Here is a 16,767-nt window from a genome sequence, read left to right on the forward strand (position 1 = left end):
AAGGATTGAGATGCCAGGCTCCTACAAAATGCCACCAATTACTAAACATTTTAAGACCAGACAAAGAGTCCCTTTATTTTCAGAGGAAGGGGTGAGGGCCGGAGTCACATTAGAAATCTGATTCACTGTGCTCAACAGTCAAAACAACACAGAACTCAACATTCAAGACAAAAACAGACCTTTATTTTCTTTTATAATTTTCAAACTGGTTTCTTTGATTTTTTTTTTTTCTTAGATGAATACCAATCAACTCAATCGGGGCTACCGCTGCGACTGAAAATGTGAAAGCACCTTTACTTCTTCTCTTTTTGCCCTCTTCTTCTTCGTCTCCTTCTCTTCTGGTTTCTCTTTTAAACCCTTGCTTTTCTTCTCCTAGGAGAGGCTTGCTTTGGAAGAGGAGGCAAGCACTTGGTGAGGTCTGCTTCCTGATTGACTTTCTTTCAGAGTGCCAGTTCAGTCATGGGAACGCTGGCCCCAAGCCCAGCTCTTTCGGAATTTGAATGGATGTTTTCTGAAAGTTGGTAAAGTGTAGAAAACCACATGCAAACCACAGGACATATAGAGGAACCTTCTTTGACTCCTCAAGAGGAAGTGTTTCCCTGATACAATGAAATTTAAATTTGTATCAAATTGATTCAGAAATTCTGGGCCTATGCAGGAGTAAATTCGCCCTCAAATCACATTTACATTTACAACATGTAAATCAGTCCTGTGTCAGATGACACACTTTGCTATTTCAATTTTATTAAAGTGAAGAGAACATATAAAGTTCTCTTTCCTATATAAAATTTCATTGATAGATTTGAGGATCCTAATGAAGTTATGGATAACTTGTATTCTGAGCCAAGGGAGGACTCCTTTCCGGCTGTGTCATACTGGCAGGGCTAGAAGAAGATCCTTTTTATTGTTTTGTTTATACTCTAGCTACACCATGCAACACTGTGACTCTAAGAAATGCACTGAGCATCAATATAGTTGTATCTGGCTCCTTCAGGTTGCATATGACCTCCAGGCAGTGATAAAGAAAAGCTCAAAGAAAAGATTAGCCAATAGAAAATAAGAGTTGGTTGGAACTTTCTTGAAAAGGCTTATTAGCAGATGATAAAGCATTCTGGGTGACCTATTTCCTTATATTCATGCCCAGTGGTTTTTAAACCTTTTTGATTGTATACCCTTTTCAGTTAACACACTTTTGTTGATAAACATTCAATATATGTATTACTCTATATTAATAGATATAATAAGATAGACACAGAAGAGATATTCGAGAAAATGAGATATGAAACCTGAGGAGAAATCCCAATGTTTTTTCGTCCTGTACCTCACTCCGTATGTACCTTCTTTAGAGACCTAGACTGCAGCTTTCCCTGAGTGCATATGCCTTGCTCTCTTTGCATTTCCCAATCTTTTACAGGACATGGTGTCTGATGAACCCAGTGTTTAAACTGAGCGATGATTTTCTTCACTTTAGAGACTAAGTACTCCAAAGAGGACTCCATATCAGTCTGAGTAATTTTTATGCCAGTCTCTTGTGTAATGTCGTTCATGTTTCTTTGGTGAAAATTAAGAGCAGAGTACAAGTGTGGCGACCTAAAATGTTATTCTGGTGTCCTCGCTGTTTCCCTGCCTCTGCAATGACAGTGTGGAAGGAGAGTAAAAAATGAAAGCAAAGCAAAACAAAATGAGTATACCAACTAGGTTCTTAGAGAATCAAGTCAGCAATGAACAATAAGTTCTTGTACATGTTTTGGAAGGGAACTGTGCTCTTTTAAAATTGGACAATGATGTCCTCGTGGAAACAGTTGTTCCTTCCACAACACAACTGGGTAATGAGCATAGAAAGCTGGAAAAGGCTAAGTCACAAGTGGGGGAGAAGGCTGGACATAGTAGCATTAGTCACCAGTCAAATGTGAGAGGTATTCGTTCTTGTACGGTCGCAGAGTGCTCTAAGGCTTCCAGGCGAATGGCATCAAGTATGTGGAGCACTATTCTCGCCATGAAAGGCAATTAGCATTTGCATTGAGACACAGGACTGTTTTCTGTTAGTACTAATTTACCAGTGTGCCATAATGAACAGCTTAGTTTTAATGGGCTTAATGGAGATAGGTTCAATATCTGTAGGTTTTTTGCTAAAGATGATTATGTATTCAGGAGTTTACACTATAATCTGAATTGTTTTATAATGAAAGATTAGTTCTTTTAATTCATGTTTTTATATAAGTCAACTAGCTATGCCTTGTAAAACTGGGGGGAGGACAGTTTGTTATAAAGCATACAATTTTAAAACTTGGCTTTTACTTGTTACTCTGTAATCAACTACCCTTCTCATAATTAGAATTAATTGGTTTGTTTTATTTTAGGCAAAATAACAATAATTTGTCTGATGAAAAAAAATTGAGGGAAAAAAAGTCCTTTTTTTGAAAGGACAGCTTGAGTGAGTCCAGCAATATTGCTAAGTGTATTTTTAAGGAATATGTGAAACCCATCCCTGTACGAATGACCTTGTGCTTCACCAAAATTAAGTACAGCCATATCAGTGTTTGTCAATCCCTTCTGCACAAAAGTAAAGCTGACTCTCATAAAGAGGTGACACCACAGATAGAGCTGAAGCTTATTCTACATTTCATTCTCGAAGCAGGTAATTTCTGCCGAATTATGTGGTTTAATGCCACAACTATGAAAGTCGTTGCATTTTCAGGGTATTACAGTAGTTTTTATGACAAATAGTTCATATGGCAAAATCTTGGTGTCCTTGGCATTGATTTATTGACCCAAAGGGAAGGATCTTTGCAGGAGAATTGCAAACATAAATAACAGATTCTGTATTTACCCAGCGAATTTAGAAAATTTATATAAAGATATGGAGGTCAAGGTACCTGGTTCTTAGGCAGGAATTCACAAAGGATACAGTTTAAAAACAAAGCTAAAAGATGATTATTAAAAAATCAATGTGGAATCATCATATTCCTTAATGAGAAAAAACTAAAATCCTTCATATCATAAAATTTTACTGTGACTTAAACAGAGAGAATGACTCAAGACACTCCCACGAATATTTAAAACCAACATAATACTTTTTGATGCATTTCTATATACCAGAACCATCATTTTTATATATACTTAAAAAAACACATTAAAATGGTTAGAGCACAGAGGCAACTGTAAGGCATATCAATGTGATTTTATTCACAACACAAATTCCATTTGTGAGAAAGAAGCATAGATTACTCCTCTTTAGAAAGATATTTACTATCAAGCATACTTAGCAAATTATTTAGCTATCTAAAAAGATCTGATACCAATTGGTCATATTTTTATTTTTATGTAATTTATATTTTTACAAGTATTCACATTATGCAATACCACACACTGCGGCGACAGGAAGAAAAAAAACATTTCCAAATACAATGTTAAATTATCTGTTCATTGCACAGTATGAAATATCCATTAATTAGCATTGAAATTATTACAGAGTATCTTATCCAACTAAATAAAGGAAATTTCACATCCACTACAGAAGAAAAATAAGCAATATTGAGCCGTAAGGGACCCAGTTACATAGTATTAAATAATATCTGAAACTGTTTTGAAAGACAACCAGACAAAATACTTTTTCCAAAGTGAAAACCACAGCCTATAGATTTGGAAAATTTTACAGAAAGAATAGCTCATGCCTGTCCTATGGGGCAACACCATTTGTATACAAGTGCCAAGAAGTAAGAAGAAAGTTAGGATTTTAGCTGAGGAATCTACTAAAGCCTGGCATGTGGCATTTTCTTCATTAGTGCCACTGAAAGCAGTCTCTGTGTTGCACCTGAATACACTTTATAATAGAATAAACATAGTAAGTTTCAGAGCAGGTTGTAGATACCTTGCCTTAATAGATTACACTTAATGTAGTACAATACAGCACGTCAAGTTTTAAAAATGCAAAATACACTTAACACACAGAATTTGCTTTCTCTGCTTTGCCTTCAAGAGGCCACTGAAGAGTCCATTGAACAGCCAGGGCTTTCTAGTTATTGGAGCTGATCCCTCTCCTTTCCTGTGACAGGAGAACAGAACTGAGCCCTTCCCCAGTCAGTACCCTTTCCCTCTGTTCACCCACAGAAACAGCAGTGTTCTGTCACTGTGCTCCATCTTGATTGGCTTTGATCTTATGCTAGTCCCAGTGAAGAAAGCTTGCATTCTTCTTAAGAGTGGGCTGCCCCTCTTAATATCCCTTTAGGGAGGCCCCCAATCCAAAACACTTGATGATCTAAGCTTTTAAAAGTCTGTTTTCTGTTATAAACAGCAAGGACGAGGCCATTTTAGTTGCTTGCAAGAGGTTGATGTTAAGTCTGCGTCGTGCCGACTCTCTCCGATCTAAATTCTCTAAACATTAGCTTATCAATCTGTGAGTCCAATGGGTTGAGTGCCAACAGAAGTGGATCCGATTTGGCATGGAGAGGTTCTACCAACTCTCGCAGTGTATTAGCCTAATATGATAAAGCAGTGATACAATATGATGAAAGACCTGCGAGTGCCATTATTTCCAAAGCATATTAGTATTTGTATTAGAAATACCATCATGCAATACCCATGAAGAGAAAAGAGAAAAATATGGCTAGAATTGCATATGGTTTTAATACCATAATGTCTTTGTGTTGGCATGCAAGTCTACTTGGCCGAAAATGGGACTTTATTTTAAGCTTGGTTATCTCGAATTGCCAATCTTATGTATACAAAATAATACACAGCACAGATATATCTTTTCTCACCTCTATACTTGTACATGCGTATCTGTAATTTCAATCAGAAAGTTTATGTTAAAAGTATTCTCCACACACATGTAAAATGATCAGTCTTCTAAGAAAATAAACTGTAGTTCTATACAAGATCTTTCCTCAAATTCATCCAATCAAGAAGTATGAGGAAAAGTTTTCTGGTCTACCTTCTATCTAACTAGCCCAATTCACATGCTACCACGTGCTGAGTGGTGAGACACAAAAGCCCAGCTAGTGTGGCTCCAAGGAAGTGGTCGAATGTGGACCAATACAAAGTGAACAGAGGTGAAAAGCTCTCACACGGTCAACGTGATGAAAGGGTGACTTGACACCTGAGCACAAGCCACATTCTTAGGAATTAAGAAACTAGAAGAGACTAAAGTTTCTGAATGACTTGGAAAACTCAGAACAAGTGGGCTAAAAATAAACTGTAGTCTCTTTTAGTTCATTTTATTTTGATTTTGAGGAGTTCAAATATTGCCACCAGGCACCAATCAGTGTTTTCTTTTTCATTCTAACCTAGGGCAGATCTTTATTTGCTACATCCTTTAGTATCTTTTGAGTTATATCAAGAAGAAGGAACAAACTGGGAGAGGGAACAGAGACAGCATGTTGTTCACTACTAGCTCCTTTATAAAATGGGAAGGGAGTGTGTTGCCCACAGCACAGTATTTAGAAAATAGGATGCAGTATGGTTCAGAAATCAGCAGATCTAATTTCTGTTTATCATATCATAACCTTCTTTTGCAGAAAAGGGGCTGGGAACTAAATAATCTTCATAGGTAGGTCAAATGAAAGAAAAGTCAACACCTTGTTTTCTTTTTTTAAGAAAATTATAATACTGTAATGCTAACTCTGGATTCTACCACTCTGTTTCATAAGGTCATAGAACTTCAAACGGTAAAGTCAGAGGCAATCTAACGCTTGGCACAAGGTCATCCTTAAATTTAAACTGTTTCTAATTTATCTATGCAACTCAAATATTTTCCCCTCAAAACCAACTTACATGAATGGTTTAATTTCTAGTGAACTCAACCCATACTAAATCTGAACTAGAGCCTTGGTAATCAAGTCACATCTTAGTTACATTTAAGACACCATTTATATAGGATTGGGAAATTCTACTTCAAGAGACTGGAAATACCTTCTCAGTTGAGGCCTTGCCAACGTGCAGGATGGTGGGGGGTGGATCACTATTTCAAAGTGACTACAGCTATTTCCAGGGCTTCCCAGGTGGCTTAGCAGTAAAGAATCCACCTGCAATGCAGGGGACACAGGAGATGTGGGTTTGATCCCTGGGTGGGGAAGATTCCCTGGAGGAGGAAATGGCAACCCACTCCAGTATTCTTGCCTGGAAAATCCTGTGGACAGAGAAGCCCAGCAGTCTACAGTCCATAGGGTCACAAAGGGTTGGACACAACTGAAGCGACTTAGCATGCACAGCTATTTCCAAGTCTATATACTAACATAAGAGAAGGTAACTCTCTGGCAAGGTGTCTCTTCAACTAGCGGTCAGGTTACCAAATCTCAGGGTAGAGGTTTGTTTGTTAAATACAGATTACTGGGCCCTGCCCTTACTCTATTCAATCAAAATTTCTGGGTATGGAACTCTGGAATCTGAATTTTAAGCATGCAACCCAGGTGATTCTTGTTGCCCACTGCAGTCTGAGACCTCGTGCACTAGGCCAGTCACACTGTGATGGGCTACACTGTGGGGAGGGCTGGTTGGAGTGATGCCAACTGTTGTACTGCACATATAAGGAGTTTTTAAGTCACAAGCTTTGTAGTTGGACACATCACACAGAGTTTTATTTTCAGTCCCGTCACCAGTATAACATTGTATTATGTAACTCAAATAATCTCAAGGTTTTTGACAGGGAATCTGATGGAAACATCCTGTTCTACTGAGAATACAGCAAAATGAAAGAGACTGTGGTATACTGCTTGAATAAATTCTTTAAAGATATACTTTTAGGTAAGCGTTAAATAGCTCCTCTTTATTTTTGAGGCAAACAGAACAAATAAACAGATACTTCCAGACTCAAGCCTGCTGAATCTATGTCTTGGTGTGTGCCTTCTGAATCTCAAGTATGAACAGTATTGGCAGGTGAGGAGGGTCAGATATGATGGACTGGTATATGGTTAATCTACATGAAACCTCTAAAACACAAAAACATATTTCATAAAGATGCTGTTCTATGAAAGGCTAACTTCTGCGAATCTCATGTCTATGTGTCTTCAACTTTTTGCAAGTCCCTTTCTGGGTCTCAATACTCCTTTTCCCCTCCCTTTGTATTTTCATCAGGCATTCTCTCTCTGCCTATTTCTGTGCTGTGCTTAGTTGCTCAGTTGTGTCCGACTCTGTGCAACCCTATGGACTTGTAGCCAGCCAGGCTCCTCTGTCTACGGGATTCTCCAGGCAAGAATACTGGAGCGGACTGCCATTTCTAACATCTCCAAACTGACAACTTTACCCCTACTCAAATCCCATGGACAGAGGAGCCTGGCAGGCTACAGTCCATGGGGTTGCAAAAGAGTTGGACACAAACTTAGGGACTAAACAACAACAAAATTTTATGCCTGTTTATTATTTTTTTAAAGGACAAGTGGAAATTGCATGCTTCTAAAAAAAAAACAAAAACAAAAACTTAAATTGTATGGCTCTTGATTGTTATTTTTTCTTTTGGTCAATATCCCAACTATAAAAAACATTCCATTCCCTACTTCCTGCTCTTAAAATATACGTCACTATTTAACAAGCTTTTAATCAAGTACATTTTGAAACAACAGCAATATATCTATGCTAGCCCAAGAAAATCAGTAATGTTTCTGTTTGGCATATTACTTAAATAATTATTGAGCTTCCATTCATCACTGAAACCTTTGATTGTGAGGCCACCAGCCCAGCTGGGTAGAAAGAGAAAGATCTTATTTCCCTGTTACTAAACCCCTCGAGATGTGAATGGTGTACCCAGATGTAATGCCATGTTGTGTATAGGATGACTTATTCCAGTGTGGATCCACTTCTCATGCCAGCTCTTTACAGACTGAATCTATGTAGGATATGGTGAGAAGAATATTTCTTTCCCTTTTTGTTTTATGAATTTAAAACTCCACTCAAATTATAAGCAGAAATAGAAATTCTAGCAGTGTAACTTTTAGAAATGTAATCAGGCTAATAGATTATAGGGTAAGGATAGAAGTACAAACATTTGCAAGAGAATGATTCAGTTTGAATACAAAATAGGTAAAAAATAAATCTTTTCCTTAATGAATGAAACAGAAGGAAATACATAAAAATGGAAATAAGAAGCGCTTAAGCCAGAACAGCACTTTCAAAGATTTTTACTTCTGAGTTATGAGAGAAAACTGGTTCCATACACTCACTTCCATTATCGGTGAGCCTGAGGGCAAATTTAAGGGCAAAGCCACTGACAACTGGTCTTAAGCTGCTTGCAGATAACAAGGCAGACATCCAAGCCTATCAATAGTAACACTTGTGGAGCTCCTGGGAGAGTACAGACTGCTGTGTGCTTTTGAAAAAGACCTGATTTATTACGATTATCAGGACCTTTCTCTTCTTCTAAATGTATATGTTCACATTTAAGTTTTTCTTTTTGTAAAACAGGAATATCTAACACCATGAGTTGATAGTCAGCGATAATTTTTCTCAGTGAAAGTCTTGGAAAAAGTGGGCTGAAACGTCAATTCAGAATGTTCAAACCAAGAGAGAGACTTATTTGTGGCTTGAGTAGTAGCTGTTCAAATTTTGAGGGTCTATTTCCTTGTAAAGATGAAGCTCAAACAGACAGAATATCAGATTTAAAAAAATTTGTTTGTTTGCTTATTTTTAATACCATGGGGGAGGAACTAGAAAGTCTTTTATTTTATGAATGATGAAGTATTCTTTTTCAAAATAAGGTGATAAATAGCAAAAACTAGTATAGTTTGTGCTTATACATCTAATACTTATGGATATCCTTAATTAGAAATTTCAGGTAAAATAAAAATATTTGATGAACCTAGCCACAAGCAAAACAGATAAGGAAATATTGTTTCCAGATTAGAATGTTACTCTAACAATTCCATTCTCTGTGTATAATTCACAAGAGACAGAATATTTCCTTATGAAGTGGTATCTCATCTTAAACTACTTACCACTATACTATGACCTTAAAGTGCATTTAGGACTTATGGGTATACCACATACTACTTTTCCTGTCTGCATTAAAACCATTACCTGAAATAAAGGTACACCTAAAGTATCCTTTAAATTAAGCTTATGTATTAGCAACAACGGAAAAGGTCTTTTATATTTAATAGTCACAGAAGTACTTATTATGTTAACTCAATTTACCCTGAGTTTATATTCAATGGAGAGCCTACAGATATATTAGAAAAATGTACTATGGAATTCGGACACATTATATTGTCATTCCAAATGTCATCTTTCAGATTTTAAAACAGAAAATGGGAGGAATTCATTTTTATAGACATGCATTGTTCAATAAGGATTTAATGGGTGCCTATGTGTATATACACTACATCAAATGTTAGGGGTAAATATACAAAGACGATAGTCTGACCTCAAAGAGTTCATGGCATAGCTGTACAACCCCTTCCCCATTTCTGTCTTATAATTTTATAATTAAGGATTATCAGTAAAATAAAGCTCTACTTTACTAGTATAAATATATATACATATACACAGATAAAATTATATGACTATAATGTAATTATAAAATTACCCTAACAATGTATATTATATGAATATATTAATTTAAATTGATTAGTATATTTGGAATACATAGAAAATAATAAATTTTAGGGCAAATTTAAAGAAGATCACTAAAATATTAATATATGTGTGTATATACATATATATATGGTATAAAACAGCTGAGTTCTGGTGCTTACAATAGACTTTAAAACTGAAGGGGACTGGAACAAAATAGAGAGCCCAAAAATAAACCCACGCACCTATGGTCTATTATCCAAAGGAATTAAGAATATATAAAGGAGAAAAGATAGTCTCTTCAATAAGCGGTACTGGGAAAACTGGACAGCTAAATGTAAAAGAATGAAATTAGAACATTCTCTAACACCATATACAAAAATAAACTCAATGTGGATTAAAGACTCGAATATAAGACTGGAATCCATAAAACTCCAAAGAAAACACAGGCAGAACACTCTTAAGACATAAATAAGAGCAATTTTTGGGAGATCAGTAAAGCGAAGGAAACAGAAGCAAAAATAAACAAATGGGACCTAATTAAACTTAAAAGTATTTGCATAGCAAATGAAAACACTGACAAAATGAAAAGAACCTACTGAATGGGAGAAAATATTGGATTGGTTCATTCGAGTTTTTCATATGCGGTTACTGGAAAAAAACCAAAAACCAAACAGAACGAACTTTTTGGCCAGACCAATATATGCAAAGAGTTTAACTGATAAGGTGTTAATATCCAAAATACATAAGCAGCTCATATAACTCAACATCAAACAAACAAACGGAGTAAAAAATGGGGAGAATATCTGAATAGACATTTCTCCAAAGAGAACATGCAGATGGCCAACAGGCACATGAAAAGATGTTCAACACTGCTAACCACCAGGGAAATACAAATCAATACCACAATAAAATATCACCTCACACCTGATAGAATGGCTATCATCATAGAGAAAACAAATAACAAATGTTAGTGAGAATGTGGAGAAAAGGGAAGCTTTGTACACTGTTGGTGGGAATGTAAATTGACACAGCCACTATGGAAAACAGTATGGTAGTTTCTCAAAAAACTAAAATTAGAACTACTATATGACCCAGCAATTCTACTCCTGGGTATATATCCAAAGAAAACAAACAATACTAATTCAAAAAGATACATGCACCCCAGTGTTCATAGCAGCTTTATTTATAAGTGCCAAGATATGGAAGCAAGCTAAGTGTCTATCAACAGATGAATGGATATGAAGATGTGGCATATAATGGAATGAATGGACTTGGAGGCATTATGCTAAGTTAAATAAGTCAGACAGAGTATGACAAATACTGTAAAATATCATTTATATATGCAATCCAAAAAATACAAAAACTAGTGAATATAACAAAAAAGAAACATAGTCACAGATACAGAAAACAAACTAGTGATGACCAGTAGGGAGAGAGAAGGAAGAAGGGGCAATATAGGGGTGGGGGATTAAGAGGCACAAACTACTATGTATAAAATAAATAAGGATCTATTGTACAACACAGGGAATATAGCCAATATTTTATAATAACTACAAATAGAGTATAACCTTTAAAAATTGTGAATCAGTTTACTGTGTACATCTGTAACATATAATATTGTACATCAACTACACTCCAATGAAAAATAAACAACAGCAACAAAAAATCCTTTTAAAAAAAAACTTGAAAGTGATCATAATATGCCACCTCAAAATATACCACTCTGGCCTAAGGATTATTTTGAGCTGAAGGTAATTAAGAAGCAGTAGACACAGAAAGATCTTTGGCCATCTCTCTAACTGCCATAAAGCAGGACGTATGTTTCCCACTTGGAGAAGGCAATGGCAGCCCACTCCAGTACTCTTGCCTGGAAAATCCCATGGACGGAGGGGCCTGGTAGGCTGCAGTCCATGGGGTCGCTAAGAGTCGGACACGACTGAGTGACTTCACTTTCACTTTTCACTTTCATGCATCGGAGAAGGAAATGGCAACCCACTCCAGTGTTCTTGCCTGGAGAATCCCAGGGACGGGGGAGCCTGGTGGGCTGCCATCTATGGGGTCGCACAGAGTCGGACACGACTGAAGCGACTTAGCAGCAGCAGCAGCATGTTTCCCACTCTGAAACTGTTCCTCCTCTCCTCTTGCATACCAGGAGAACAATGCTTAACACTGAAGACAGAAAGTTGGCATCAAGATGGGTCTGCACAAACAAATCTTACTAAAACAGCCCTTATCTTCTGTTAGTTTCCCCATATATAAACTTTTCCAAAATTTACCACTTTAGAAACCCAAACCCCCTTTCTGTCTTTTTGTCACTTCTCTGTAATTTACCATGCTTTGTTAAAATGGTATATAAACCTCGGGTCTAAGTACTTCTTTGGGTCTTCATTTCTTTCCTTTGAAGGCCTCCATGCACATAAAAATTAAATTAACACAATAAAATTTATATATATTTTCTCCGGTTAATTTTTCATTTGTTAGTTTAATTCACAGGCTCCAGGTAAATAACCTAACAGAGCAGAGGAAATATTTCTTTCTTTCCCTATAAAACATTTAAATCAAGCCTTAAGCCATTCTATCTTAAGTCATATATATTTTAAAATATTTATCCTAAAAATATTTAAATATGAAGTACATGCATTTCATAAAGTTATTTTGAGATAACTTTCAGCAACACGGATAGATGACAGTTTATTGGCTCTTGCAACCTATTTTATGATTAATTATTTAAAGTAATCTCTTTAAAATTATCATTTCCAAAAGAGGTAAGAGAGCTAAAGACAGTTTTACTCTCCAATAATGCAGAGATGAATGATGTATATTTTTAATTTATGAAAACTTTCAACCTCTAACACCACCTTACATGGTTATATTGAGTTGGCTAAAAAGTTTGTTCTTATGGACTTCTGTAAGAGCTTACAGAAAACCCTAAATGAACTTTCTGGCCAACTCAATAATAAAAGGATGAAATTCAATAGATGATATTCAGTCTGGATGATAATCGTGTGAACTGCAACTCAGTGATGAGAACTGCCAATCGGGTGAACGCTTCATCTGTGACTATGTCTTGTCTGCCAAAATGAAAAGGTAAATTGGGACTATCTACATTTCAGTCATTTTCTTGACTATTTATTTCACCGGATTACTCTTTGGTCCTTCCAACCTTATTAGGACATTCTCTTTCCTAGCTGATAATCAGTCAAAAAAGCAATTCCAATGTTATCTGAACCTTGAATCACTTATGAGACTGGATGGTAAAAAAGTCTTCAGAACACTGATTATACTTCCATGACTCAAACTATTTCATTTGCCTATTGCACTTGACTTGAATTCTACAAACTGGACATTCTGATGGAATAACAGGTAAAGGTATCTCTACCTGGTAAAGGTATCTCTACCTGGGGGGCTTGGAGTTGTAAAGACACATTTACAACTTACTTAAAGTAAACAAAGGACTTTGCCTTATGTCCTGCTTGTAAGTTGCTGATCAGCAAACATGATCTAGGATCAGTAAATTTTGAGCTGATACAAACTGTGCTTTTATTGCCCAGCTTGCTACTAAGGTAGACTAAAAGTAGACAATGGCATAACTTCTTAATTCTTGAAAATTTTATCTAAAATATTTAACGTATATTTTTTTCAAATAAACAGTAATATAGATCTTAGTGAACTTCTGCTCTATAAAGTTCCACCCTATTCTTATTCTCACACTAGAGTCATATACTACCCTCAAAGTATGGTCATATTGATTTTGGTGAGATTACTTAAAAAAAATATCACTCAGTGTCAGTTCCAGTATCATGATACCATCCAGACTAAATGAGGGGAAAAATAGAGGGACTGATCTGTAGAAGTAAGTGAAATAATAAATTCTCTTCAACAAGAGTACCATAATGGGTACATGTGTGTAGGTTGGGAATAGTAATAAAAGGAGTGATTCTTATGCTAAAAATTTAAAGACATTACTTCCTCTCACGCTATAACACTTTATAATTATAGAAGCTTGAAATGGACTTCTGCTTACTTTTCCCAGCTTAACTTATATTACCAAAAATTTGCAATACTGATTTCCCCCTTCAATAACTTCTAAATGTTAATACCTTATTACTAACCTCCTTGGCATAACAGCCTGACATTTGGGATCATTTGCTCATTAGCAACTTTGGCAAGAAGGAGTCACTTTGGGGGCTCCGCCAACTGAATTTCTTAGCAATAAAGACAACCAAAAATACCTTTCCCAGCAAAGCAAGTGACAAAAAAAGTAAAATGAAAATTCAAAAGGCATTTGTAATAGTCTAAAATTTTACCTGAACAGTTACTTATCAGAATTCATATTTTCCTTACCTCAAACCAGTTATAAATCTAATCTCTCACCCTAATCAATAATATTTTCAGATTCTCTCTTATTTTTCGATATATAATGATTACATCAGAGACTATTCTCATAAATCCCCATTGTTGAGTTATCTGCCTATCATGACATTTAAATTATTACATTTTCAGGTATTTTAAATATATTGTGTACATGATAAGAATGAAAATTATTTTGGTAAAAACCACAATAAAATCATGTCTATTAGAAAAATAGCATGGATGTAAACAAATTAGCATGAACATTCATCTTAGCAAAAAACTCCGAGGTTAGACTAATGAATATTTCTACTCAGTTGTTTTGAAATGTTTAGTTATTACATTTTTTAAAATTTTTATTAATTTATTTATTTTAGTTGGAGGCTAATTACTTTACAATATTGTAGTGGTTTTTGCCATACATTGACACGAATCAGCCATGGGTTTACACATTTTGAACCAACGAATCCATTTTACTTTTAGGGTAGAAAACTATGGAATCTAAGAACATATTTTTAAATAAAATACCTTATTATATGTTTCATTTTTTCCACTCCTGACAAAATTGTAGAGCATTGCCCTTTCAAAAAAAGTAAGTTTTACTAAAGCGTTAGAGATATGCTGACTCTCAATGTTCTTATGGAAAAATACAAATGACTTTATAGCTATTGCAAAAGGTTTCCAGCTATATCTGTGTTTAACATTTATCATCACATGTTGAATTTCACATTTTCAAATGTAATTATAGAAAACTAGAATCATACAAGGAGTTCATTAGGGTGGGAGCTTGTTTTGCAAAATTCAAACGTTTGAAATGTCAAAAGATTCTCCATATCGTACAACTTAATTTGTATTCAAATATAGCAATGAATCACTAACTTCCTGCTAGTGAAAACAAGAAATCCAATTATATTAGCAAATTTGGTTTCTATTTGTAAATTAGTTAACTTATAGCAACTTTATGGTACTAGCTTATGCATAATATCATTTAAAAATTAAGGACAATTTCATATTTAATTGAAGTCAGGCTTTTTGGTAATTCCTATTTAGCGTATTTATATTAAACAAGGGCCAAGCTGTCTTCTCTAGGGTGAAAAAAAACCACAACCATCAAACTAGACATGTGAATTTGTAAGGATGTGTAAATCAAGGGGAGACTTTGGAATTCTCAAGTTCCACTTAAGACTTCCTTACTATCTCTTCTGACTGGTGCCATTTGTGAGGGAGGGTGAGGAGACATTGATAGCAGCTAGGGTGTAATTAGTATCTCCCTATTAAATGTGAGGGGCTTCCCAGGTGGCACGGTGGGTAAAGAATCTGCTTGCAATGCAGGAGACACAAGTTCTATCCCTGGGTCGGGAAGATCCCCTGGAGGAGGGTATGGCAACCCACTCCAGTATTCTTGCCTGGAGAATCCCATGGATAGAGGAGCCAGGTGGGCTACAGTCCATGGGGTTGCAAAGAGTTAGACATGACTGAAGCGACTGAGCATGCATGTATCCAATGTGATCACCAAAGAACTCTGCAGAACTTTGGCCCTTTTTGTGATATTAACATATATATTTGTGATATTAACATATATATAAAAGAATACACTCTTACTATAATAAAATAAAATTAAAAAAGAGAACACATTATAATAAGTTGTACTGGTGTGTATGATCTTTTATAGCTAGTTGATCTGCTCTATCCGGATATTCTAAAACTAGATTTACAATGATATGTTACACCAATCCTTTCTTGTTAAACCCATGTATAGCTATGATCAAGGTTCTAGAATAAGTTTTCTCATACTGATTTTATTGTGAGCAAGTGCAGAACTAATCCAAAAGACATCAATAATAGATTTAGAACAAAGTTAGACAACCCAAAGCTAAAATTAAAAGCAGCACTTTAAGACCACTATGAACAGTACATTAAGTATGTATACTACCATTTAGGAAAACTGTCACATAATTTGAAAGGAACCATCACTTCATACTAATTGACTAAGTGGAGTGTATACATCATAAATATACACAAAACCAGAACTTGACCAAGGAAAATGTCATGATGACATTTTCTTTCTCCTTATTGTAAATCTTCAGCACAGCACTAGAAAGTCTGTTTTCTCTTTGTAGAAAATCAATAAAGACTTCAAAAGCAGAAACAGGAACTCTTCTTTAACAAAACAATACTTTAATTATAGAAGGCCTTGGTTCCCAAGGCCTTAGTTTTAGCCATACTAGGAATGGTTTCAGATCTTAGTTGTGTGGGCAGATCTGGTCTCCATGGTGATGAGAAAGTCAGCCTGAGAAGTGGAAAGAACTGTGGTACATTGCTCCCCATAGAAACAGACAAGCTGAAGTCAAACGCAGCTTCTGTATTTAGCATCGCCAAAGCCTGAAGCTCCAGTGAAATAGTACCTTACTTCGGGAGTTACCATGGCGATCTGCTAAGAAAGGCAGGTTACAGATATCCACATCGTTTACAACTAAAACATCAAACCAAATGCCAGAGCATATAGGTTAAAAGTAACAATTTTCTCACTAGTTCTGAATTTGGTTTTCTTAAATTGGGTTTAGAAGTTTAATAGTGGCATTGTTGTTCTTACAAAATTCATATCGTTCCTGCAATGCATGAGACCTGGGTTCAATCCCTGGGTTGGGAAGATATCCTGGAGAAGGGAATGGCTACCCACCCCAGTATTCTTGCCTGGAGAATTTCATGGACAGAGGAGACTGGCAGGCTACAGCCCATGGGGTCGCAAAGAGTTGGACATGACTGGGTGACTAACACATTTTTTTTTTCAAGGAGCATTTTAAAAAATCTTAAGAAATGGCCCTGAACAACTTTTACTCTTCTTCAATTTCGTGTAAACATTCTGAAGGCAAATTAATTATGATACTAACATTTGTGTTCTACAAGTAGAAA

At 35.8% G+C, this 16,767-nt stretch overlaps 1 protein-coding gene across 9 annotated transcripts in view; it reads right to left on the bottom strand.

Moving 5' to 3' along the window:
* The window catches only part of CNKSR2 (connector enhancer of kinase suppressor of Ras 2), a 276,605-nt gene that overhangs the window by 5,585 nt on the left and 254,253 nt on the right, over nt 1-16,767 (bottom strand). For 5 of the 9 annotated variants that reach the window (XM_081565969.1, XM_081565968.1, XM_081565967.1 and 2 more), the window contains one exon: nt 3,166-4,478. The exons of the other annotated variants lie outside the window; for them this stretch is intronic. In XM_081565969.1, coding sequence (XP_081422095.1) covers nt 4,474-4,478 — 5 coding nt within the window. In that variant the 3' untranslated portion in view covers nt 3,166-4,473. Of the gene's footprint in view, nt 1-3,165; nt 4,479-16,767 lie in introns of those variants that run through there. 9 annotated transcript variants of the gene reach the window in all.

The sequence above is a fragment of the Giraffa tippelskirchi genome, chromosome X (genome assembly GCF_054371585.1).
Source record: "Giraffa tippelskirchi isolate mGirTip1 chromosome X, T2T-mGirTip1v1.2.pri, whole genome shotgun sequence".
Classification (NCBI taxonomy): domain Eukaryota; kingdom Metazoa; phylum Chordata; class Mammalia; order Artiodactyla; family Giraffidae; genus Giraffa; species Giraffa tippelskirchi.